This window comes from Condylostylus longicornis, unplaced genomic scaffold (assembly GCF_029603195.1).
Source record: "Condylostylus longicornis isolate FDR11 unplaced genomic scaffold, ASM2960319v2 ptg000169l, whole genome shotgun sequence".
NCBI classification, from domain to species: Eukaryota; Metazoa; Arthropoda; class Insecta; order Diptera; family Dolichopodidae; genus Condylostylus; species Condylostylus longicornis.
Genome location: NW_026578137.1, coordinates 78,993 through 104,590, shown reverse-complemented (window position 1 = coordinate 104,590; position 25,598 = coordinate 78,993). Strand labels below are relative to the sequence as shown.

At 24.9% G+C, this 25,598-nt stretch overlaps 2 protein-coding genes across 5 annotated transcripts; both read left to right on the top strand.

Annotated features, from left to right (window-relative positions):
- The first annotated feature begins 143 nt into the window (after nucleotides 1–143).
- Nucleotides 144–15,844, top strand: LOC129616270 (NAD-dependent protein deacetylase Sir2B-like). Its single transcript, XM_055531834.1, has 5 exons — nucleotides 144–208; nucleotides 7,471–7,962; nucleotides 11,995–12,077; nucleotides 13,181–15,499; nucleotides 15,789–15,844. Exons 4-5 carry the CDS (start codon nucleotides 13,936–13,938, stop codon nucleotides 15,842–15,844), a joined length of 1,620 nt encoding a protein of 539 aa, XP_055387809.1. The 5' UTR covers nucleotides 144–208; nucleotides 7,471–7,962; nucleotides 11,995–12,077; nucleotides 13,181–13,935.
- A 134-nt stretch (nucleotides 15,845–15,978) lies between these two features.
- On the top strand, nucleotides 15,979–23,215 carry LOC129616272 (probable cyclin-dependent serine/threonine-protein kinase DDB_G0292550). 4 transcript variants are annotated; one of them, XM_055531841.1, is made up of 4 exons: nucleotides 16,337–16,577; nucleotides 16,680–16,894; nucleotides 16,981–17,714; nucleotides 18,300–23,215. In XM_055531841.1, the coding sequence occupies exons 1-4, from the start codon at nucleotides 16,471–16,473 to the stop codon at nucleotides 22,002–22,004; spliced, it is 4,761 nt and encodes a 1,586-aa protein (XP_055387816.1). In that variant the 5' UTR covers nucleotides 16,337–16,470; the 3' UTR covers nucleotides 22,005–23,215. The 4 variants fall into 4 exon arrangements, with proteins under 4 accessions (XP_055387815.1, XP_055387816.1, XP_055387814.1 ...); XM_055531839.1 differs by having other exon boundaries at nucleotides 16,981–21,114; nucleotides 21,181–23,215; XM_055531842.1 differs by having other exon boundaries at nucleotides 16,981–21,114; nucleotides 21,170–21,306.
- Nucleotides 23,216–25,598: the final 2,383 nt, after the last annotated feature.

Here is a 25,598-nt window from a genome sequence, read left to right as displayed (position 1 = left end):
CAGATTCATAAGCCAGAACAACTAAAAAAAAATAATAAGCAGAGATCTTACACAAAAAATCCCAATAAACCTAAAAGCCAAATATTTTTTTGAACTGACACAATTACCTGTCAAAGCTAAAACAGAACAAAAAACGATATGCCATTTGCGTAAACAAAAAAAAAAACAAAAAAGGGAGTACTAATTTTTTAAGTAAAATTTTTTTAGGGTAAGTAATTTTTTTATTTCCTTCATAAACGTATATAAATTTAATTATATTATTATTTGTGTAAGTGAAAATTATAAAAAATAAAATTATTTATTTATCTGAAATATGTAAAAATTTTTCAATATTCAATATTTTTAAGAAATTTTTCGTCAAAATCATTTGAGGAACCACAAATACACACACATACACTCAAAATTTAGTACGCCATTCCTATTTGGAAAAAAATGTAGTTTTAAAACGTATGATTTTGACAATTAAAATCAATGTTTTTTTTTTTAAATTAAGCAAATATAAATTTATAATTCTTGTGCTTATCAAATTAAATGAAACTGAAAAAATTTAGAATTTAATTTTGATTTCCATAAGAAAAGAGTGATATTAAGAAAAAAAAATTGAAATTTTAATTGAAAAAAACATGACATTTGCATATCAAAAAATTGACATTTTAATTACCAATTTTGGATTCAATTGGATGTGTAATATGAAAGAAAGAGTAAGATATATAAGTGAATTTTATGGAATAAAAAATTTTAGTTATATATAATGAGAAATGAGAATGGTATTTTAAAAATGAAATTTATTAAAGAGTTTAAAGAGTTACCAATGTATTTCAATTGAAATATATAATTTATTCGTGTATTCTGTGTAATTAAATGGGACAGTTAAAATACAATTTTTTGATTCACATTAGAATTGCAAGCATTCGAGTTGCATTCTAAGAACATTGAGGCCGCACTAAAAATTATATTATAAAAAACTTACGTTGTCAAATATCAAAATTGTCAGAAAAAAAAAACATACTGTGAAGAATTTATTTTAGAAAATATAACAGCAGCAAAATGATAAAATAAACTAAATTTGCAGCTGCAGCTTGCGGTCAGTGTCCGATTCCATTAAATAACCCAAACTTTACGTTTTATTGTGATTGTCAAATGTTATTTTATTGTAGTTATCAAATGTTGTAGTTTGCTGTGCAGCCCTTTGTGGTTAGAGTATTAATAAGCAATTTTGACTGCTTTTCCCAAGATTTTCATTACACAAGAGTCCTTTTTTTTTTTACAATATGGAACTCAAGAAATATTACAGTGTTTGTTGTAAAACGATATTATTTTATAAAATCTGGCAACCCGAATTATTTTATATGTTGTATATTATACAGTTTAAGTACCATCATGAATCACGACATTACAGAACTAAATATCTCAGTTTTTAAATATTCTATTATCATTATGTATTACGCTCTCATTTTTACCGACCGCATTGTATACAATAAGGTAGGTCATGTGATTGTACCAAGTTTTGGATGTCGAGTTTAAATAAACCATTTTTAAAGAGATGTTGGTTTGTCGGTCAGTGTGTTCGTAGGGTGGTATCACAAGTTTGGCTGAACCGATTTTGATGAAATTTTATGTGTGAGTTTATTTTGGTTATGGCCAACTTTTGTGATATATCCAACGGATTGGTCAACTTTTGTGATATATCTGACTTCGATATCAGAACCTTTTTGCGGGCCAGTTTTATATTTTTGCGAATATAAAGAGAAATAATCAAACAATTTCCTTGAAATTTAATATTTAAATTTAGGGGCTCGAAAATTTATTAAAATAATAAATATATAAATTTTTTTTGGAAATATTAGGGCTCGGAAACCGAAGTGAGGGCTAGTTTTGCATTTTTTACCATATCTACGGAACGAATTGATGAAATTTCTTGAAATTTGATATTTGAATTTTGGTTGTTACCAAAACTAACTGGTTAGCTTTTATGGGATATGGGTGGCGCAAAGCGAAATTCTACTAAGAATCGAATTAACACCTTTCCAGTTATGTTAGCTAAAAGCTTGCTAACTTCCTTAAAATTGAAAAAAAGTGTTCAAAATGCCTTTTCATAATCTTCTGTAACACCTTCACTAAACTAGGCAATATACATTGCGGTCTGTTAAGTGCTGTCACATCAGATTTTTCATCTTTTGTTGTATATTTTTGTTTTGTACCTTATGAAGAAAAACTAAGATTTCTTTTAACTTTCTAATTTTATTAGTGGACAACTTAGATTTTTTATTAACAAAACATGACGTTCTAACAAAACTTAAAAACCGAGTTCATTTTAATTTTGAATGAGTTTCTTTTCTCTCTCAAAATTTTTTTTTGAACTTGTGGCTTCATATGCCCCCAGTCTCTCTGATTGTCCAGTTTCCAGACCATAATATAATTCCAAATACAATTCTAGTGTACTATGTATATGTATGTACAAATAAAAGTGCATAGAGTCACAAAAATCTGTATATTACATTATAGGAGTTTATAATAGAGTCATAAACTCATACAAAGATGCCTGTGATTGAGTACAAAGCAGATAGTTATATATAATCAAAGTACATATTATATACATATATATTTTATAAGTAATTCGACTTTCCGTTTACATCGGACATTCAGGCTAATGCAATGCCTCACCAATATTTGTATACAAAAACTTCTTTTAGCTAAAAGAGTTAAGCAGTATATTTTCTTATTTTCATTTTTATACACTTTACGGGAATTCTCCTGCAAATTTTTTATATGGTATATTTTTCTCCTAAAAAAATTACATTTTCCTCTCAATTTTATGCTGTTACAACTCACATTTCTATCTTGAACAAGTTTTACTATAATGCATGATAATGTGTTATAATGGTTATCTGTCTTGGACAGAAGCTGTAAAAGCGAAGCGATTTAAAACAAAAACTTTGAGTGTTGAAAAATTATTTTTATTATTTTCAAAATATAATTTTGAAAATAATAAAAATAAATTATTAAAAAAAAATTTTAAATTTGTAACTAATAATTGTTAATAAATGGAATAAATATAAATTATGAATTTTTTAATATTTATTTTTAATTCAATCTTGTCTCAATAAATTTAAAGCACATATTTCCTATGAATACACATACACACGCATTGGTAGTAATTTAGTAATTATATTTCGTAAAGTATGTGTCAATGTGCATGCACGTTTTTATACCCGTACGAACGTATGTTCGAAGGGTAAACTAAATTTGCCTTACCGTTTATAGCGCAAAGAAATAATGGTCTGAGATATAGACTCAAGTGTATGTTTTTGATCAGCGTCAAATTCTAAGTTGATTTAGCTTTGTCTGTCCGTCCTTCCGTCCGTTCGTCCCAACGATAACTCAAAAACTAATTGAGCTGAGTTCACCAAATTTTCACAAATCATTTATCTTAATAAATGCCAGAACCGTATTTAAATTGAATATGATCGGAATACTGGTTCGAGTAGCTGCCATACAACTTCAAAATTTATTGAACTACATCTTAAAAACTATGAAAGTTCTCGTATTGAAATTTCGCACAAGTAAATATATAGGTGGGGCCAATGTGTTTGATAAAAGTCGTTGAAATTGCTTGGCTATTTCTGGTAGCAGCCATACAACTTCTATAGTAGTTTGTTCATATCTTGGAAAATATTGAAAACAAAAACACAGTACTAAAATTTTATAAATTAATATGCTGCATAAATTAATATGGTAATATGATATCTTAAAGTCATACTCTGTTTCATAGTCAGCTATATGTATGGCATATTTATCCGCACATAGGGTAACAAATTCATGCGTCAACTCTATTTTTTCTCGTTTCTTAATAAAAATGGAATATTTTGAAAATAGTGGAAATGACAAGCAAGTGAAAACTAACGGCTTTTTGGAAAGATCAGGGCTCGGAAACCGAACTGGAGGCCGATGTTACATTTTTTACCATATCTACGGAACGAATTGATGGAATTTCTTGAAATTTGATATTTGAATTTTGGTTGTTACGAAAACTAACTGGGAAACTTTCCAGGGGATACGGACGGCGCATAGCGAAATTCGACTAAGAGACAAATTTATACTTTTTGCTCTTAGTAGAATTCCTTCCTTAAAATTGAAAGGAAGTGTTCAAAATGCATTTTCATTTCTGTAACACTTCTGTAACACTTTCACTAAACTAGGCAAGTACATTGCGGTCGCTTATGTTCTGATCACATCAGATTTTTTATCTTTTGCTGTATATCTTTTATTCATTTTCAAGACATTAAAAACTTAAAGTCAAAAATGTAAAATGCATAGCTACCATGGCCTTTTGAAAATAATTTAATTGAATGGTATATGTATTCAAATTTGTTTTATCATATGGCAGTCTTAATACATTTTTGTTGTAGCTAAGATTTAATTCCATTTTTTAATATATTTCAAAAAATTTTTGATGTCGTACTTTGCGTAAAGCAAAACACTTCAATATAACCATTACGTTTTACAATTCAAGCTATCTGATACGTTGAATGTCAATTGATTTACATGCATCTACATATTAAAAAATATATCATAATGTGAAACTATCAATTTTCACAAAACTATTTTAATATAAAGACCGAAATGTAAAATAAGCTTTATAAAAACAAATTTTATACATTAATACAAATGTCTACACACTTGTGTAAAATAAATATGTTTGCAATGATCTCAACATTATAAAAAAGCTTACGCTTGCATATGTCGGGACCAAAAAGAATATATGTAAGAGTTCCGTTATATGTACATACATATTCTAAATGGTAATAATAAAAAAGATCAGTTATAAAATTTATAACAATTTAAAAAATGTTGATTGAAATTAAAGTTAAAACAGAAAAAATTCAATAAAACACAATATTTTTAATTTGTCTAGTTAAGTGAAAGTGTCTTTATAATTTACAACCAATTTTTACACTTTTTGCATGTAGTCTTACAATTTTTATATTACTTCATATATGTACTTATATTCATATCAATTTTCATTATTAGCATATAAAGATAATTGATCAGATAAGAATTGAGATTCAGAATGAAGATCCTTTAATTTGATTTGAATAAATTCTGATATTACTTAATTTTTTTCTGTATGGTAACACTATTTTAACAAATTTGTAGAATGTACGTACAATATATTTTGTGAAATATTTTTGAATTTTTTTTTTGTATTTTACTCTCACTGATAATAATAATACACAATATATTTTACCTTTTCTATCCTTTGTGGTACTAAACTACTAAATGCTAATTTGGTGTTTTTTTTTGTATCCATTAAAGAATAAAAGATTTGTGTTCAGGGCTGCCATAAGTTGAATTTCAAAAAATGGTATAGGCAACCTAAAATCAATGCACCACAGATAATAAAATAGTAATTTTATTTATAAAATGGTAATTTTAACATTTGTTTTATTAATTTTTGAGTACTCTGCAGCAATTAAATAATTCTCAATATTAGAATATTTAAACAAAATATATTTGTTCAGCTAATAAATAAGTTAATATTTTATTTATAAATATATTAAATTAAAAAATTTCGGTGCTTTCCCACATTTTCAAGAAAAAGTTTGACCCATGCAATTCGCTAAAATATTGTACTATATATGCATGTAGATTATTTCACGTTGTGGTACCTATCACTTTCATAGATATCACAAATATCCGTGATTTCAATAATGCGCTTACGACATAAAATTTTCAAAGTATCACACGTAATTCTAGAAAGTTTAGTAAAAGCTCTTGACATTGTACACTTTTCCTAAATGCGTTCTATACGTAGTTCTATACGTAGCACGCTTTTCTTATACATGTCATATAAATGTTGCTAGAAATAACAAATTAAATAAACTAGCATATATTTTCAGCAATAAAGTGCTAGTTATTAAGTTTTTTTCCTAAACTGCAGCATATAAAAATGCTTTGTTTTTAATGATATGGTAATGTTTGTTGAAAATAAGCATTTGCACAGAACTTTAAATTGAATTTTTCAAACAAGCCTCAAAGTATGTATTAATATTGTAAAAGTTGTCTTCTAACATATAATTAAAAGCTTTAGCAGTTTTTTTTACAAAGTAAAGGTATTGAAAGCTGTGAGACGGTAGTACAATCGTATTAATACCATACTTAAACTTTTTATAACTCATTATTAAAGTCACGGTATCATAAATATCGTGTTTATTGTTTTATTATTTGCATACTTAACTTTTTATCATTTTGAGGAGAAATGTCTATTAAAAAATTTAATTAATTTATTATATTCAGTTTGACATTAAAGTCTAATCACATTTTAATAAAAAGTGATTAAAAAAATGATGCGTTTAGCGTACCATGATAAAATAAAAATATTTTTATGGTACAATAGTTTAAAAAATGGTACATGGTTGAAAATGATACGTTTGGCAGTACTGGTTGTGTTGTGTTGAGAAAAAAAAAAACAAAATATAAAACGAAAATGAGAAAAGAGACGAAAAAGATAAGAGAGAATAGAAAAAAAATATTGTGCTTTTGTATTTGATCTTTTCAATTTTCAAATAGTCTGCTATAAATCGTCGTGAAATATAGTGAGTGTGTGAAAAGTGTATGGGATTGAAAAATTATTTTATTATTTATTCATTATTTTTTTTCCTGTTGTGGTTTTAATGTTTTTTTTTTTTTTGCTTACTTGCCTCCCGATGTACAAGAACAAAAAAAAAATACAAAACCATCTTTTGGATTATGTGTTCGTCGCCATCATAATAAATAGAAAAACAAAAAAAAATATTTGTGTTGTGTAGATTTTCGTATGGCAGTGTGTAACGAAAAAAAAAAATACTCGTTTTTAGGACTTTAGCATTCGTGTTTTTTTTTTTTTTTTTCAGTATTCTGAAATTTTTTTTAATATTGTATGAATTTTATGATTGTTTTTTTTTTCTGTTTTTTTTTTTTTTTTTAAATAATTTAAGAGGTACTAAATTGGAATACAAGAAAAAAAAATTGTACTTGGGTTATTTTTATTTTGATTAATTAAGAAATTAATGAGAGTTTTAGAAAAGAAGAAGAAGAAGAAACCATAAGGAAAAAAAAAGAAAAACTAATCAACTTTTTGGATAATTTTATGACTGTTTTCTTTTTTTTTTATATTTTAAATTGCCTACACTGAAAAAAATATTTTAGTACAATTTTTTTTTGTCATCTATTTTTTGTTCAAAAATGTCAAGTAAAATCAAGAAAAAAATTTCAGAAGAGTGTCTTTGAATAAAAGTTGTTTTTTTTGTTTTGCAATTGAATAAATACAAATGAAAATTAAAAAAAAAAAAACAAGAGGCCCACAGGGAAAACAAAATTAAAATTTTTTTTATTTAAATTTTAATTTGAATTTCTTATTTCATTTTCTTAATTTTTTTCTGTTTTCCGTTTTTGTTTTTTTTTTGTTTTTCTTGGATCATCCATCATTAGAAAGTTTCCATAGTGCTGACAAAAGAGTAGTGGTGTATAAAAATTTTTAAACAATAAAAAAAAAAAAAGAAACAAGAACACAAGGTTAATTAGAAAAACTTAAACGAAATAGGGAAAAAAAAAATAAAATTTGGAAAAATGTTGAAGAAGGAAGAAGATGTGGTGTAAAAAATAGGAGAATAGGTGTACGTGTTTGGGTTTGTGTGGTGTGTAAATGCAATTTAAATTGGGATAACAAAATAAAAATATTGAAAGAACATAAAGAAAAAAGCACCATTTTAAGTTTTTTTTTTTTTATAAATTTTGTTGATAAATTAATTTTTTAATATAAAATATAAAATACAAAAAAACGAAAATGGAATAAAATAAAAATTTCTGTTTCTCTTCAAAAAAAAGATCGAAAAAAAAAATAGGCACAACCAATAAAAACAACAACACGACCAATAACAACAACACAAAAAAGAAATCCAAACACACCACTCACAAAATCTGGTAAGTGGAAATCGCATTTTTTTATAATAATTTTTTAATTTTAATTAAAAATTTTAGTTTTAACATTAATAATTAAAATGCTAGTTTAATTTTTTTTTTTTGCTTAAGTGAATCATTTTCTCTGTGTATTTTCTATCTTTGTATTTGCGTTTCTTTGGTTGGAGAAGAAAAGAGATAAATAGATATTTATTTTGTGTATTTGTGTATGTATCATGTATAAAAATGGAGAAGATAAATATATGCACTATATTTTTTATAACCAGGGGTTGCCAAATACAAAATTTTGAAAAATATTCCAAAAAAAAAAAATCTCATATCAGATTTTTTTATATAAATTTAAAAATCTGATATTTTTCATGCCTTTACCACCTATCCCATTTCCGTGTATGAATACAAGTTTTTCAAAAAAGTACGTTGAATCGTTGAAACTAATTGGCCCAAATATTTGAAATGTGTGGAACAGTTTAAATAAAAAATTTAAGGCTTAAAAAAAAACTTAACGTTTTTGTGTGGGCTGGTTATATTGATCAACATGTTTTCAACGTTCCAAAGAATAACCACCGAGTTGAATTAATGGACTGGACGAAATAAAAATAAATACATTTCTGTTTTGAAAAGTTGTGAATCGTTAACATGAAAAATACATTATTTTTAAAAACATACGCACATTATGGAACAGGATTTTTTTTTTGAAATTTTTAGTTTTCTCAAAATTGAAATTGTTTTAATTTGTTCTGATTAGAAAAATTCATAAAAAACCAAAATTACCCATACGTAGTTTTACTCGATAGTATCAAAAATATATTAGGTTTGGCAACCCTGTTTAAAACATGTTTTTTTTTTTTGTGAAAAAGAGATAAGTGTATGTTTATTTATAAATACCATTGTAACAACGGATTAATATACCTACATAAATATGTATGTATATATTTACGTTCATAATATACAAGTGTTTTAAAAAATGGAAATAACATATTCAGAGATCCTACACCGAAAAAAAAAAAAAACATGTAAACTATACTTTTTTTTTTCTTGTTTTCTCCCATAAATTAATATTTCATATAATTTTGCTCTTTATTAATGGTTAAATTAAAAATAATTTTAAATTTGTGTTAAGTATTCAACCTTTTTAAATTTTATTTAAGTGTCAATATTGTCCAATTAAAATTTTGGGTTTTAACAGAAAAATTGAAAAAAAAATTTCATCCTACATTTTTCAATTTAGGTGGGTCCATAGGTACTTAAAAATCCATTTGCAAATTAATTCCAATAAAATTGAATTTTAAGAAATTTAAAGATTTTTATATGTAGGTAGGTAGGAACCTATAATATCTACTTAATATCTACATATCTAATTTGAAACTGCAAATATTAATTGTAGAAAAAGTAGAATTCAAAAGATTCAAAGATTTTTCTACCCGATTTATATTACTCAAAAAAAAAAAAACAATTTTTAGAATTAAAAATTTAAGGAGAGTTTTAAAATAACTTAACAGAACTAAAGTAATGAAACATTTTAATAAAATATTTATGAAATACAAACACAAAATTCAAATATAGTTATAGAATGTGTGTGTAAATTGTTTGTGATATTATAGTGCCACCACCTGCCCAAGATATTTTAAAATTTTGGTACCTACCTAAATAATAGGTAAATAAATAGATAAAATGATTTCCAACATCTCTTTTTAATCTTTGAGGATTCTACTCTACTGTCTGTTTGGTAATTATTTCACGTGAACGTCTCAAGGTATGCCTCAATTCAATCAAATTTCGACCACTGATATTTTTTCACGCTCAGTTAGAGCCATTATATAGACATTGTATACACGTTTACAAATAGCACCTGTTTACAAAGATTTTCAGTTTATTTTTTATGTTTTTCTGTATGTTAGCAAAGTTTTTGAGCCAAATAAGACGACTGACTTTATACAGGAGTGAACTTTGTCTTCTTTGTTATATAATGAATATTTCCTAAATCTTCCACTGGTCAAAATCTTCTTACTTGTACTGCAAAATTGTAATTCCAATGATACGCCTGAGCCGGGAACAGTATAGTAACATATTTTGTTTGTTTAACAATTTACAAATTTTTTTTAAATTTAATATTATCTCCAATTTTAATTAATTATTCCTTGACTTTGACTGGGGAAATGTATGGTGCAATTCAAGAATATATATATATATATATATATTTAGAATTATTTTCATTTAATACAAATCATAAAATATCGTTCCAGCGCCCTTTGGGCATTATAAAAATTTACATTTGGAAACTTAAGTTTTTTCACAGCTCAATAATTTTTAATCAACACTTGTATTTTATAACTCGCAATTTTTTTTATGATTAAATCTTGCAAAAGAAGAAATATTTGTTATTTAAAATTTTATATATACCCAAAATTCGTTAAAATTATTGTATCCCATTTATAGGAAAAAACTCAAAGTACAAGAAAAATCAAAATATAGATGTTATAGATATATAACCAGGGTAAGTTTACAATATTCTTTAAAATTTTGTTCTCTAGTACCTGTAACTTTCTGGTAGCACCATAACGCAAAATTACAGCATTAAGACATAATCGAATGAACAAAACCATAATACATTTTCATTAAAAAACAACAAGAATTTTGTTCTTGTACTTGTACATAATTCCATTAAAAGCACTTAATTTACCGTTAACTATTTCCACGTGCGAAATTCAATTTAATTTTTTATTCAAATGTTATACCCATTCATCATTTAACATCTTCTACTTTCTGCAATATGTAAATTTGAAAATTAATGCAAATGTTATTTAAATTCCGTTGACGAGTTCTAAAATTGATAAACTTGATTTTTGAAGCATTCATTTTGTAGGTAACTCACTGTAAGTACAAAAAAAAAGTGACGGCTCGAATACAGAAAATTAATTTAATTACCAATTTTGAAAAAAAAAAAAAAATTGCAAAAATTAATTTTTTGGTTGTGTTATTCAATTGAAACCTGTAATTTTATCGTTTCCGTTATTGTTCATGAAATTTGTGAATATATGAAGTGGCGTGCAGTGGTCAATAATGTTTTTTTGTTTCTGCCTTAATTAAACCAGAAAAAAACGCAAAATGTCATGTGGTCTGCGACCAGGATACCGCAAAAAAGAAGAAAAAAAAATCAATCCTTTAGCATTTTTTGCATTTTTTTTTTTGTACTTGTAGAAGGTGTTCTTTCTCATTTTTCAATAGTTTTTTTTTTTTTTTAATTTTACACCTTCATTGGAGAAGACCATCAAGTTAGTAAAATGTATGCAAGTGGGTAGGTAGGTACTACTTAGCTAATTTTTTGGGGGTTTTTTTTTTACAAAAAAATTTTCGAAAAGAACAAGGGTAAAAATAAAAAAAAAACATATGTTTATTGTTATAATTATTATTTTTTTTTTTTATTAATTCTAAATTTTTAGATGAGAAATGTGAAATTGCTATTTCCACATTTAGAGGATTGAAAGGCTTTGTCCACATTTAGGGGAGAAAAATGTATGTCTACCCTTTTAAGTTTTTAAAAAATCTTTTTTTTTTTTTAAGTCAAGCTTATAGAAAATTTTAGCTTTATCATTGTTTTCTGGTTCCGAGGGGGGAGAAAAATAATTCCATCCATAATTTTTTCAAAAGTCGTTAAGCTTATTTTATGAACTGACAATTAAAGTTTCGAAAATAATGGTTGCAATATATGTAAGTGATCGTCAATTTTAAAACTGTTATGATCTGAATATTGCGTAGTAGCATTCTCTGGACGATTAAAGTAATTTTAAAAATTATATTTTATACTCAATTTTGCCAATTATCATTAAATTTATGTGTATTTTCTTCGTCGTATTACCCGTTGTATTTATAAACAAACCTCAATCGGGGTCAATTGCGATGCGTGATAAGTCCGATTTGTCGCTATATATATATATATATATATTATTTAACAGTTGCAATACGTATTAGAATTAAAATTTATCGAATCTTAGTCTGAACCTTGAATTTTTAACCATATTTTTTTTCCTATTTCAGAAATCATGTTTTATGAAACATCATACAGGATTAAATGCGTATGTTTTCAAATTTTAAGAAAGGCAAATAAACAGATATGAAAAGTAAGTACATATTTAATAAAGTAAATATTTTCAATACACTCAAGTTATCAAAATCAGTGTGTGTTTGCTTATTTTAGAAAAAGAACGACACTGAATAGTATTTAATGTCTTCTTAATGGTTCTATTAACTGTTATGGTTTTTTTTTTTAACAGTTATCTGTTAAATGGAAAAACATAGTTTGGAAACACACCACCTTTGTCGTTGTACTTGTACTGCTGTTGGTAATTTGTTTGTCATTCCCCATTTTTTAGAGAAACGAGAAGCATCGGTTGTGCTATGTCATAAGCCATACCAAACAGTAATATTGTTTTAATTACAGTAAACGTATGAGTACATTTTTTTCGTAATGAAATTTTAAGTCTAATCGAATATAGGTTCTGATATTGGAAAAATTGATTTGTAATTTCAAATAAACTTTTTCAATAAAATGCGATTACCCCAATAAAAATACTTATCTTATTGGTGCAGTGGTTATGGCACCGGCCCTTTAACCGAAGGGTCTCGGGTTCAAACCCCGGTCATGTCACTATAAAAATTATATTCAATATTATATAACTTAATATGCAATACTAATAAATATTATACAAGTAATTTTCAAATATTCATAATATTCGATACTAAAGACTAAGAAAAATAAAAAGTAAAATATTAATAAACTGAAATATTTAATATAAATAAAAAAAATAGGCTAGTCACCTAACTAGCTAACTCTCTATGACTGTAGAAACTAGGGCATGATAGATATTACGCACTAGCCCTATACTCCAGCTACGAGTGAAGAAGGAAAAAGAAAAATAAAAATACTTAATCAAATAAATTGATAGATGCTATATTTAAAAACTGCGTTGATAAAAATCATATGAAGAGAAAATTTGATCTAAAATTTATGAAAAAAACTTGTATATGAGGTATAGGGGCCATTTTTGAAAGATCAATTTCATAGCCTGCCGTAATACTTGTTTGTGATTTTGCTAAGCTAAATATGTAAATTGATGTTGAAGTGGAAAATATCGAAAAAAAAGAGAGATGATCTTGCATTGTTATTTTGAGTCATATAAAATATTTATTTTAATATTTTACTCTTATTTTTATTTTATTATAGATTTTAAACAGTTGAACAGTTAAACAGTTGCATAAATTATGGAAAATAGTTAAAATAAAATAAAGACCAAAAAAGGGGACACTAACTTGTAAAAACTCAAATATATCAGCAACAAGATGAAGTAGTGCTTGTGCCAAAATAAAACAAAATATTATAATTAAAAAACAGTTAATAAAAACAGTCAATAAAAAAAATCTCAAATCAATAACAAAAACAAATATTGATTCAAACTAAAAAAAACTCAATCTATAAAGATGAAAAGAACAAACTTTTTATTTTAGTTTCTATTGGATGTGGCGAAACTCAAGATATTTGAACCAGAAGTCATCATCAAATTAAAAAATTTAAACACTCCTCTACTACTGGTCAAAAGCTCTCTAAATAATAATGATCAAAATCTATGGATTGGACTATTTAAAAATTAAGAAAGTAACTTCATTAGAGGAGGAAAACAAAGTATTTACGCATGAAGAAGGGTGAATTAATTTCAAAATAGCCCGTATTCACAAAAAAAAAAAAACAAACAAACAAATTTTAAGGAAATTTTTTTTTTAATTTTTTAATAAGATTTTTTATATAAACCATAACAGTATAATATATGTATGTATACATATAGACTCTATACAAAAAAAATGTTTTTAATTTCTTACAATGATAATTTAATTTAAAATTTTATTAAAATTAATAAAAAAAAAAATAAACTGAAAGCTGAAAAATTAAAGAAAAGCTGAAAAAAGAAACAAAAAAATAAAAAAATGTCGATTAAAATTAGCTGTGATCCATATGAGAACTCATTATTCTCAATTAGTTTAAGTCCACGTCGTGATGTCGCTAAGAAACGTTTACGATCATCATCATTATTATTATCTTCAACAATAACAAGAACAATTACAACAACATCATTATCGTCATTAATATCAACAAGAAAATCAACTTTATTATCATCATTATCATTGTCGTCAACATCACCTTCAACATCAACGATACTAATTCAATTTGATTTGTCAGCAATATCATTATCATCATTATTATTATTATCATCATTAACAAAAACAACAGCAACATCATCGAAAAATAGAAAAAAAATAATTATAATAAAATTATTGAAAATTCTACAAAAAATAATTAATAATGAAATTAAGAAAATTTTAATAATAAAATTATGTAAAAAAACTAATAATATAGATAATGAAATTATTATTAAAAATTTTTGTATCAATAATATTACTTTTCAATTATTAAAATATTATAATAATGATGGTGTACAAAATTATTATAATTATTATTATGATAAATTAAAAAAATCAATTTATATTAAGAAACACATAAATGAAAAATATCAAAAACATTATCATCAATTTAAATATATTATAAAATTTAAAGAGCAAATAATATTTATAATAATAAATAATAGTAATTATAATGAATATAATAATAATCACAAAATTTTAAATATAATACAATTAGTAAATAATATTAGTTATACTGCCAAAATTCAAGCTAATAAATATATATATACAATTAATAATAACAATATTAATAATAAACAAAATATTGATATTAAAATGCCAGTTTTATTATCATCATCAACGTCATCATTATCAAATCCACTACAAATAACAACCGGAATGACAACAACATCAAAAAATATTACAAAAACATCAACTTTTATAAATAATAATATAATAAAATCAAAAATATATTTTTTAATATTACCATCAATTTCATTATTATTATCATTATCATCCTTTACACTTATATTATTATTAATAATATTATTAAATAATAACCGTTATAATAATATAGCAATAATTGTAATAAAATTTAATAATACTTTAATAAAAAATTTAAATGGAAATATATTAAATAAAAGCACTAAAATAATTAAAATTTTGTTATTAAATATAAATTATAAAAAATTAATTAAAATAAAATTTCAACAAAAACAAAACCAATTGCAACTAAAAAAACAACCAGAACAATATAACTCACAATTATATCATCAAAATTACCAAAAGCATCAAAATCAAATACGATTAGTGTATAATGAAATTAAATTTCATCAAAAATGTGGAAAAGAAAAATTTAATAATAATAATAATAACACTAATAAAAGAACTTTATTTAAAAAATATAATAATATTCAGAATAATGATTATAATAATAATGGTAATAATAATAATAATATTAATAAAAATAATGATAATAAACAAAACAATGATAATATTAATACAACTAATAGTAAAAATAAAAATAATAATTATAGTCTTGATATTCATAACAATAGTAATTTAAAAATTGAAAATCCTAAACGATATCGTAATAATGATAATAATTATAATAATAATAATAATAATAATAATAATAATAATAATAATAATAATAATAATAATAACAATAATAATGATATTAATATTAAAATTGATAATAATAAAAATTTATTTAAATTTTATTCATTTAATAATAAAATTGTAAAGTATTGTGTATATCATATCGTATGCTTAATATTTTTCAATCAAATTAATATTGTTAAATTATCAAGTGCTCTATTAACGGTCAATCCATCAAAATTACATGATGTTATCAATAATATTGATATTAAAAATAGTAATAGTAGTAGCAGCATTATTAGTAACATTAATAGTAATATCAGTGAAATTATAAATAATAATGATAATATAAACTATGATTTAAAATATAATTTTAAATTGTATAGTAGAGGATTAACTTTAACGAAAATTGATAGTAATAATAAAAATAATAAAACTATTAATAATTATACGAATCATAATATTGAAAACAAAAACAATAATAGCAGAAATAATAATACATACAATAATATTGAACAAAATAGCAATAATAATAGTAATATTATAAATAAAAATAATATAAAAAATAATAATGAAACAATATTAATTGATAGTACTAATAATGATATTAAAACGAATAATAATGATAATAAAATTAATTTAATTTCAAATTTAAAATATGATAATGACAGTAATAATAATATTAAAAATAATAATAAAAATAATAATAATAATAGTAATAATAATAGTAACAACAATAATAGTAATAATAATGGTATAAATAAAAATATTAATTATAATGATGATGAAATATTAAATGATCCAATAGTTATTAATGGTAATAATATAACTGGAATTAGTGGAGCTAGTAGCAGTAGCAGTAATATTGGTAACATTAATAATGGTGGTATTATTGATAATGAAGGTGGTCATTATTTAGATAAATTAGATAATTTAGAAAGAAGTGTTGCCGCTGTATTAATGAAAGTTGCTTACGGTACAACATCTACAACAAAACGTAGTATACCAGATAATACATATGTGCCAAGTTTAACAACAATAGCTACGCCGCCTTTAACAACTTTAAGGTATTTACAAAATAAAAAGAAAACATATATATATATATTTTCTTCTTCTTAAGTATTTAATGATAAATATTTGGTGTCTTTTTTAAATATAAATTTCTATAGATATTCTGAGAAATCTCCACATCAACAGCAACTAAATTTACATCATCGCAATTATGAATTAGACTTGGAGAGAGATCATGCCTTACCAACATCTGCACCAAATGCAGACATCTTGAAAAGTAATAGCAATCCAACCTATCCAAATCCTAACAGACACCATAATCATGATCGGGATAGACATCGACATCTTATAAATTCAACACCAGCACCATCAAGTAAGTTAAAGAAAAATATAAAACAAGTTTGTAAGTATTTTGTTTAACCTTTTTTTTTTATATCATTAATTTTTTTTTCCTTACAGTTCATAATTTACTCAATAAAGGACAACCAACAATTGCTATGTATCCTGGAGATATGCCTTCATATTCACCACCAGCTCGAGCATTTTTTACACCGCCTTTACCACCAGAATATCAAAATCCATTTGCTGATAAACCTACATTACGTGGTACTAATAACGACGGTGGTATTATTACACCTGGTAACAATAATAATCAACAGTCATATATAAATAGAAGACCAATACCACCACCAAGTCTAATGCCAGGACATGAAAGAATACCGTTTCGACCACCAGAATTGAGCCCTGGTTCATCATCTAATATAAATGTTAATCCAAAACAATCGTCATCGGAATTGTCAAATAGTAATATTGGCGGAAGGGGTGTTAATATAAATGGTAATAATAATAGTGGAGGTGTATCACTATTTACATCAAAAACTATAGATGATCCAAATCAACTACAACAACAGCAGCAACAGCTAAAAATTCAACAGCAGCAACAACAAAGAAAAAAGACTTTGAATACTCCATCACAAAAATTAAATAACAATAAAATTGATTCAATTAATGAATATAATATAAATAGTGACAATGGCATGACCAATGTTGTTCAATTAAATAACGGTGGTAGCGGTGGCTCAGATACAACAGCAAATGTAAATATAAGCGGTGATCGTGTGCCAAATATATCAAGAATATTATCAGGTTCAAATGGAAAAAAAGGAGATATACCAGAAGTGCTACTAAAACAGGTTACTAGTCAGCCAAATTATAATTATAAGAATAATAATAACAATGATAATAATAATAACACTAATAATAATAAAGATTATAATGAAAATAAAAATATCAACAAAGATATTAATAATAACACTAACATTCATTCTAATAGTAATAATAAAAATAATACTAATAATAAAAGTAATAATATAAATGAAGATAATAATAAAAATATTAGTAGAAATAGTACCATTTATTATAATAAAATTAATAATACTAATAATTTAAATGGTAATAATAACAAAATTATTAATAATAATAGCGGTAATCATATTAATACTAATAATAGTAGCACTAATAATACTTATATAAATAATTATAATGACAATAACAATAATAGTAGCAGTACTATAATTACTAATAGTAGCAGTAATAATAAAAATAATAATGATAGTAATAATAAAAATGATATTAATAATAATAGTACTTCAATTCATGGTAATAATCACAGTAAAAGTAATAAAAGTATTGATAATAACAATATTAATAATGGTAGTAATAATAATAATATTAATCATACCAATCATAATAACAATAGTTCTAATATATTTTCAAAGAATAATCGTAATAAAGATAATCGTGGTGTCTTATATGGGCCTTCAACGTCTACAAAGGATGGAATATCTTTATTAGATGAATTTTCTGATGAAAATGATGAAGAAGATGATGATGATTTCGGTGATGATACAAATGGAGAAGTAATTGCATCTACTGGTAACAATAATGATAAAAAACACAAAGAAAAAGATGAACCAAAGACACAATTAACTATTAAAATTAATAGTAAATCAACTAGTAATCCATATATAGTAACAGGTTCAAGTTCTGGTATTAATAGTAACAACAATACATTAGAAAATGGAGAAATATCAAATAATACAAATAATAATAATTATAATAATGGTAATGTATTACAAAATGGGTATTCAACTGAAATTATACATAACTTAGCTGATGGAAAAAGTTTTGTACACTTAACAACGTCAATACCATCAAATGGTGATAGTCTTTATCAAGCAGCTGCAGCTGCTAAAGAAACTAAAAAATCAAATATTGGACCATCAACATCTACAATACAAAACAATGCTGCAGCAACATGGGATATTGCCTGGAATATACATGTTTACTTATCTGTTATATTATTTACAATGTTAGGTGTATACTCAATATTCAAAATGATTTTTTACAATAAATTATCACATTTGTTCAGTCAATCATATTTTGTATGGATACATTTGATATTAATAACAATATGTATATCAAGAATATTTTATTTAATCTATGATGCATACAACATTCATTCATCATTTCCAATTTTTATATCGGAATTATTATTAAATTTACCAGCAACATTTTTAACAATAGCATTTTCAATATTAATATTATTTTTATTAATTAGATCATTAAATCATAAAACAAATCGTTATTCAACATTAATAAGGCCACTGACTGTTTTAGTTGGAAGTTTAGTTCATGTATTACTTTGTGTTATATTACATTTAGTTGAAAGTTACACAACAGCACAAAACAGTCATTTACATTATTATTATCAACAACAGCATCAACAACAAGCGCAGCAACAACAACAACAACACACTCCACAACAGCAACAACAATTTCGAAATAATGTTAATGTTGGTAATACAAATTTGATAAAAAATGTTGTCGCATCGAATAGCGGTGGTATACCAGTTACAATACCACCTCCGCCACCAAGAGTATTATCATTAATATGTCAAATTATCTATATATTTGTATGCCTAAGCTTAGGTTTACTTTATTTGTATATATATAGAATATTAAAACGTGTTTTACGTAGTAAATCACAAAATTATATACATGGATATCAAAATTTGTCATATGCGATACATATAACAATAGCAACAGCATTATTATTTGTATTATTAGCTGCATTGCAAATATTTGGTGCAATATCAATATCAACAGCTCGTACAATTAATATAACAACTGGTGGATCCGAAGTTGATTGGCTACAGTGGGGTTATCAGTTTTCATTACGTTTAATTGAAATTGCTATTATATGGTTAATGTCATGGGTAGCTGGTCTCAAAACGGGTGGTACGCCTGGTGTATTACAACGTGAGAAAAATATTGGTGGCACATCAAGTGGAAGTAGTCACGAAAATCATCATAATATATCTGGTTTTGCATTATTTCCTTGTACATCAAGTTCTAGTCAAGAACATTTCGAAACTGATTATCCAGCTGTATGTAATGCCAATACAAATTTACATACATATACATTACGTACCGGAAAACCAATTTATGATGATAATTTTGCATTGAATTCTTTACAAAATTCTAATAATAGCGGTGGAGCAAACCCATTAGTTACAGCAGTCGGTGTCGCAAATACTGGGGTAACTAATAATGAAAATCTAGTTGGCGGTGTTCCACATTTGAATGATTTCCAGCAACAGCAGCAACAATCACAACAACAAAGTCATTCTGATTTTGTAAGAACATATGAAACAAGTTCATTAAGATCTGGCCGACATAGCGTTAGCCACAGTCAAATTGGTTCAGATCTTTTATGTGGAGGTAACAATGATTCAACGACTGATCATTATGAAAATCCAAATTTTGAATTACGTGGTTCTAAATTACATTATTCCACAGCTGGCGGTGGTTCTAATTTGGATAATTGTTATTCTGAACCACTAAACATACCTAACAGTAATAACAATAATAATAATAATAATAGTTCAACAAACCGAAAAATTTCATATGATCAAAGTTATGATTTTCAAAATCTTGAACGTCCAAATTTTCAGTCTGAAAGAATACATTCCAGATTAATTGATTATAATATTAGTTGTAGTAGTGGTTTAAATCATAAATCAAAACATAGTAATACAAAGCTAGATCGATCGAGTTATGAAAATCCAGAACGTAGGAGCTCTAATTCAGCGCACTCCTGTATGAATAGCCTTGGTGCTAGATGCAATAGTGGTGCAGGTGTTAATGACATGGATTGTGGTGGAGGTCATGGTGAAGATGATGATCCTGGTGATGAGGATATTGATGGTGACAGCGATCGAGATTTAGGCGGTTGTGGTGGTGGTGGTGGTGATATTAGTGCTAGTGTTGGTGGTGGTGGTCAATATATTAGTAACGGAAATAGTAGGAGAGGTTATGCACAATATAATTCTTTTGATCGTCGTAATTGTGGTGTTAGGAAAAGTGGAACATTGAATAATATTGGAGCTGGAGTAAATACAGCAAATTCAACTCATATACATGGTCGTAATGGTAGTACTTCTTCATCAACTTCATCGCATTCGCATCATCGTCCATCTGGAGTTCAAACACTTAGTTTATCACATCGTAGTAGTAATAGTGGTGGTTCAGGTAGAATGAATTCAAAGGGTAATAATAGTAATTTTTATCGTGGCATTAATTCAAGATCTTCATTAGAGGGAGCTAATACTATCACTGGCAATTCTGGTAGCGGAGTAGGAGGTGGCTGTAGCGGCATTGGTGGTGGTCCAGGTAGTGGCAATAGTAGTAGCAGTAATGGTGTTGTCGGTGTCAGCAATGGTATTGTTAATGGAAATAGTATTTATAATCATTATCCCCAACTTTCATCATCACAACAACAACAACAACAACAACCACACGAACAACAGCAACAGCAAGCTCAGTATACATTACAGTCTGATGAGGAAATTCTATTGATCAGTAACAACCAAGCTGAACGAACAAATTTAATAAACGGTCATTGTAGTGGTAATAGCAGTGGTAACGATATTACAGGTTGCATAACTATGAGTACAAGTGAAAATTTAACTGATATAACAACACCAAATAGTCTAATAATTGGTTGTAATAATGACATTACTTCAATGAAACAACAACAAAAACATCAACAGCAACGTCAACAACAACAATATTTTCATCACAACAATGGAATTGTTAGCACAAATACAATTAATGGTAATAGTAATAATAGCAATAACACTATTGTTAATGGTGACACTGGTAGCATTTGTGGTAATTGCATTAGTAATGGCGGAAATGGTGGCTGTGGTGATAGCGATGGTGGTGGTTGTGCTGGTGGTGGCAGTAGCAGCATAAGTGGTGATAGTGTTAACAGCGGTAGTATGTTAGTTGCTGAACATGGATTTGTTAGGTTCCGGGCATTAGATGATATAAATAATGCACAAGGTGTAGGTATACATAATGCCTCAATACGAACAACTGGCCGTAGTAAAGAAAAAAGATATACGAATAAAACATAGTCCATAGCTAATTAAAAAAAACTACGAATAAATTAAAAAACAAAAAAATATATAATATATATTTTTGTCATAAAAGTTAGAAATTAAATTAACAAAAAAACATTTCATTAAGTTATAAAAAAAAAGAAAAATTAGAAGGCGGCATAAAAATAGATTCAATACACACAATTTAACAAATTCTCCCATCCTCATCCTCCCATTCTATCCCTTCCGCTAAATATTTTACAACTTTTTGGTAAACCTGCAGTTTAAAAATTTGATATATATATATATATATATATATATATATATGTATATATAAATATATCTAATATAACATATGTAATATAATATTATGTATATATAAATATATCTAATGTAATATATGTCATATAATATACATATCACATATAAATATGTGTATTGCTATGAACATTCATTTTATAAGTATATATATAATAAACTTTATATATATATAGATTTGTTACTTGTGTGTATTCTTGTATATACCTTAAATAAATTATTCAACTATTAAATGAAAGAAAAATGAATTTAAAGAAAATAACATAAAACATAAAATTGCAAAAAAAAAAAACGAAAAACCGAAAAATCATTTATGTACATATTATATATATATATGTAAATGTGGAATATATATAATATATACATATATATATATGCATGTGGAAATCAAAATTTTAATTACATTTCTTAAATTACAAATTTGCCTTTCATCTAAGTTATCCACAAAGGATTGTGAAAACTCTGAATTCAATCAGATTCAAAATTCAAACAACGAAAATGGGACATAATTTGCAACATAAATAATATTGTTTTTCTTGTTTTAATTATAAATTATTATCCAAATATAAAAATTGTGAGAATATATATAAATAATTGTATACCTGATTTCCACATTGCAGAAAAAAACGTTTTCGCTGCAATGATTCATGTTCTATATTGTATTTCAAAAGCTTTCGACGATTTAGTAATTTCCAAATTGTTTTGAAAAAAGCAAAAAGCACCTTGAATAATTTCCCAATGCTTTTTATTAATTTCGTTTTTTAAATATTTAAGCATATTTTCGGCGATCTGGTGCATAAAGCTAAAAGCTCAAGTTTGAACGCCTTTTGAGAACTGTTTTTTTACAATATGGAGTAAAATAAGTCCACCAATTTTTTTCTAAACGGATCTTAGCATCATAATTTTATCAAATTGAAAATTTTTACCTTGAAAATGAATATTTAATTTCCACATGTATAAATATATATCATCCATATTCATGTACATATATCTCAACCGCGTAATTTAAATTTAAAATTGGTATTAATTTACTTCATTCGTTAATTAAATTTTAAATTTTTTTATACAGTAAATTTATAATAATTTCAAATTTTTAATAAGCGGTTCAATTATATGAGTATGCTAGAAATATTTTTACTATAAGTTTAAACTAATATAAATGAAAAAAAAAATTGAAGTAACAGAAAATGTGCTTTACTTATTAAAAAATTAAAAAAAAACTTTTACATTATGAAAAGAATAATAACAAAAACGTAATATTAAAAAATGAAGTTGTAAAAAAACTGAATGATAATGGTAAAAATTATGATAATGATGAAAATAATGGTGATGAATGGAATAACATTTAGAAAAAATAACAAATAAAATAAGAAACAAAAAAAAATGAAATATAAGAAAATTCACAAAATTTTTTAATTAGAAAATCTCAAAATAAAAAAAATCAATGTAAAATCTGGAAAATTATTTTTACTTACTTTGTAGGCTTTACAATAAATTCAATCGGAATTTCGATATATCTCTAGTGCATGCAAAATTATATTTAAAAAGAGAGTTTATGTGTTTATTAAATTAAAAAATAAAAAAAATTTTTTTATTTCAAAATACCTATATTATTACTTAATTATTTTTGGTTTTATTAATTAAATTCCTAAAGAATTATTAGAAAATATTAATAAATACATATGATAATAATAATAATGTTATGGAGTATTTTTTTTGATATATAATGTATTAAATTATTAATCAATTTATGATATAACAAATTAAAAATAAAAACTAAAGTTTACTTTTTATAAGTTTATGATTCAATTTTTGAAAGTTGAATATGTCAAGTATATAATTTTCTCAAAGAAAAGAAGATGTCGGACATTTTCGAACATAAAAGTGAATGTAAGATGTTTTTTTCTTTTATTTTTATTATTATTTTAATTATTATTGTAGATAGATTTATATATCAAAATTGTATTTTGTTTTTGTATTACGTTTGTAATTATATTTTGTATTTGTTTTCTATTTACACTAAATTGTGTAATTACACAATTAAAAGCAATATTCTTTTTATAGAAAATTACAGCACTTGAGAAATAATTCTACAAATTTTTATACCCCATATTAAATTGAATACCATGTTCGTTTTTTCAAAATTCAATTCATGTTTTTTACAAATATGAATTTAATTTTGATACCATCTATATAAGTTAATATATTATTGCATTTCTTTTGAGTGTCTTTTTAGTGTTACTTGTTTTTAAAAACTTTTATCAGATTAAATTAATTCGAAAATTTATGTTTATAAAATGAAATTTTTTTAATTGTGCATATAATTATTTTTATATATTTTATCTTTTCAATATTTTCATATTATGGTAAAACAAAAAAAAAATAAAATAAAATTCCGATTTTATTTTTGCAAAACCTTTTATGTAAGTGAATAAATTGAATAAATGTGAATGTATATACAAATAATGAACAAACAAATATAAATTCTAATTTATCAGGAAAAAAAATTAAGAATAATTCCATTTATGACATTCAACAAAATAAAATATAAAAAAAAGGGAATATGAATTACAAAAACGTAATATAGTATAAAAAATTAAGAAATTAATTAGTATAAGAAATAAAACATAAAAAGTTGAAAAAAAAATACAGACTTTTCTATATAAAATTATACACTGCGCTTTCTACCGCTTAAATAAATCCATCTAATTAATTATAAAACGAAAAGAAAAACAAAAAAAATGTTAAATTACTAATTTTTATATAAGGGATGATATTTTAATTTATTTTAACTCCATTAACTTCAAAATTCAAAAAAAAATTAACAATACTGTATTTATCACATTCCACGACTTAAAAATTGCGTTATTACACAAATTAATAATATTACCCGTAATCTCAACTGTATTTTCTTCAAATTAATTTTGTATTATTGCAATTTCGAAACTAGGTATAATAAATTACCATTATTATATGTATAAAAACAGTGTATGATTTAAGTTTTAAACGGTTGCATGTTTTGTATTAAATAGTACATTTTTTTTTTTTAAGATCTTGAAGATATAAAAATCTGAACATATTGAATTAGAAGAAAAAAATAAGGTTGATTACTTTTTGTTTTATTAAATTTTCAAGTTTTCATTTAAATTATAAAACTTCTAGTTTTAAAAATGCAGTAATACGATCAGCCGTATTATACTAGACCTGAGACTATTTTTTACAAAAAGCTTCCTTAATGTTATTTTGCTAGATGCATTTTTGAAAATTATCACATTTTGTCACATTAAGTCGCATATATTTTGTTGTTGACGG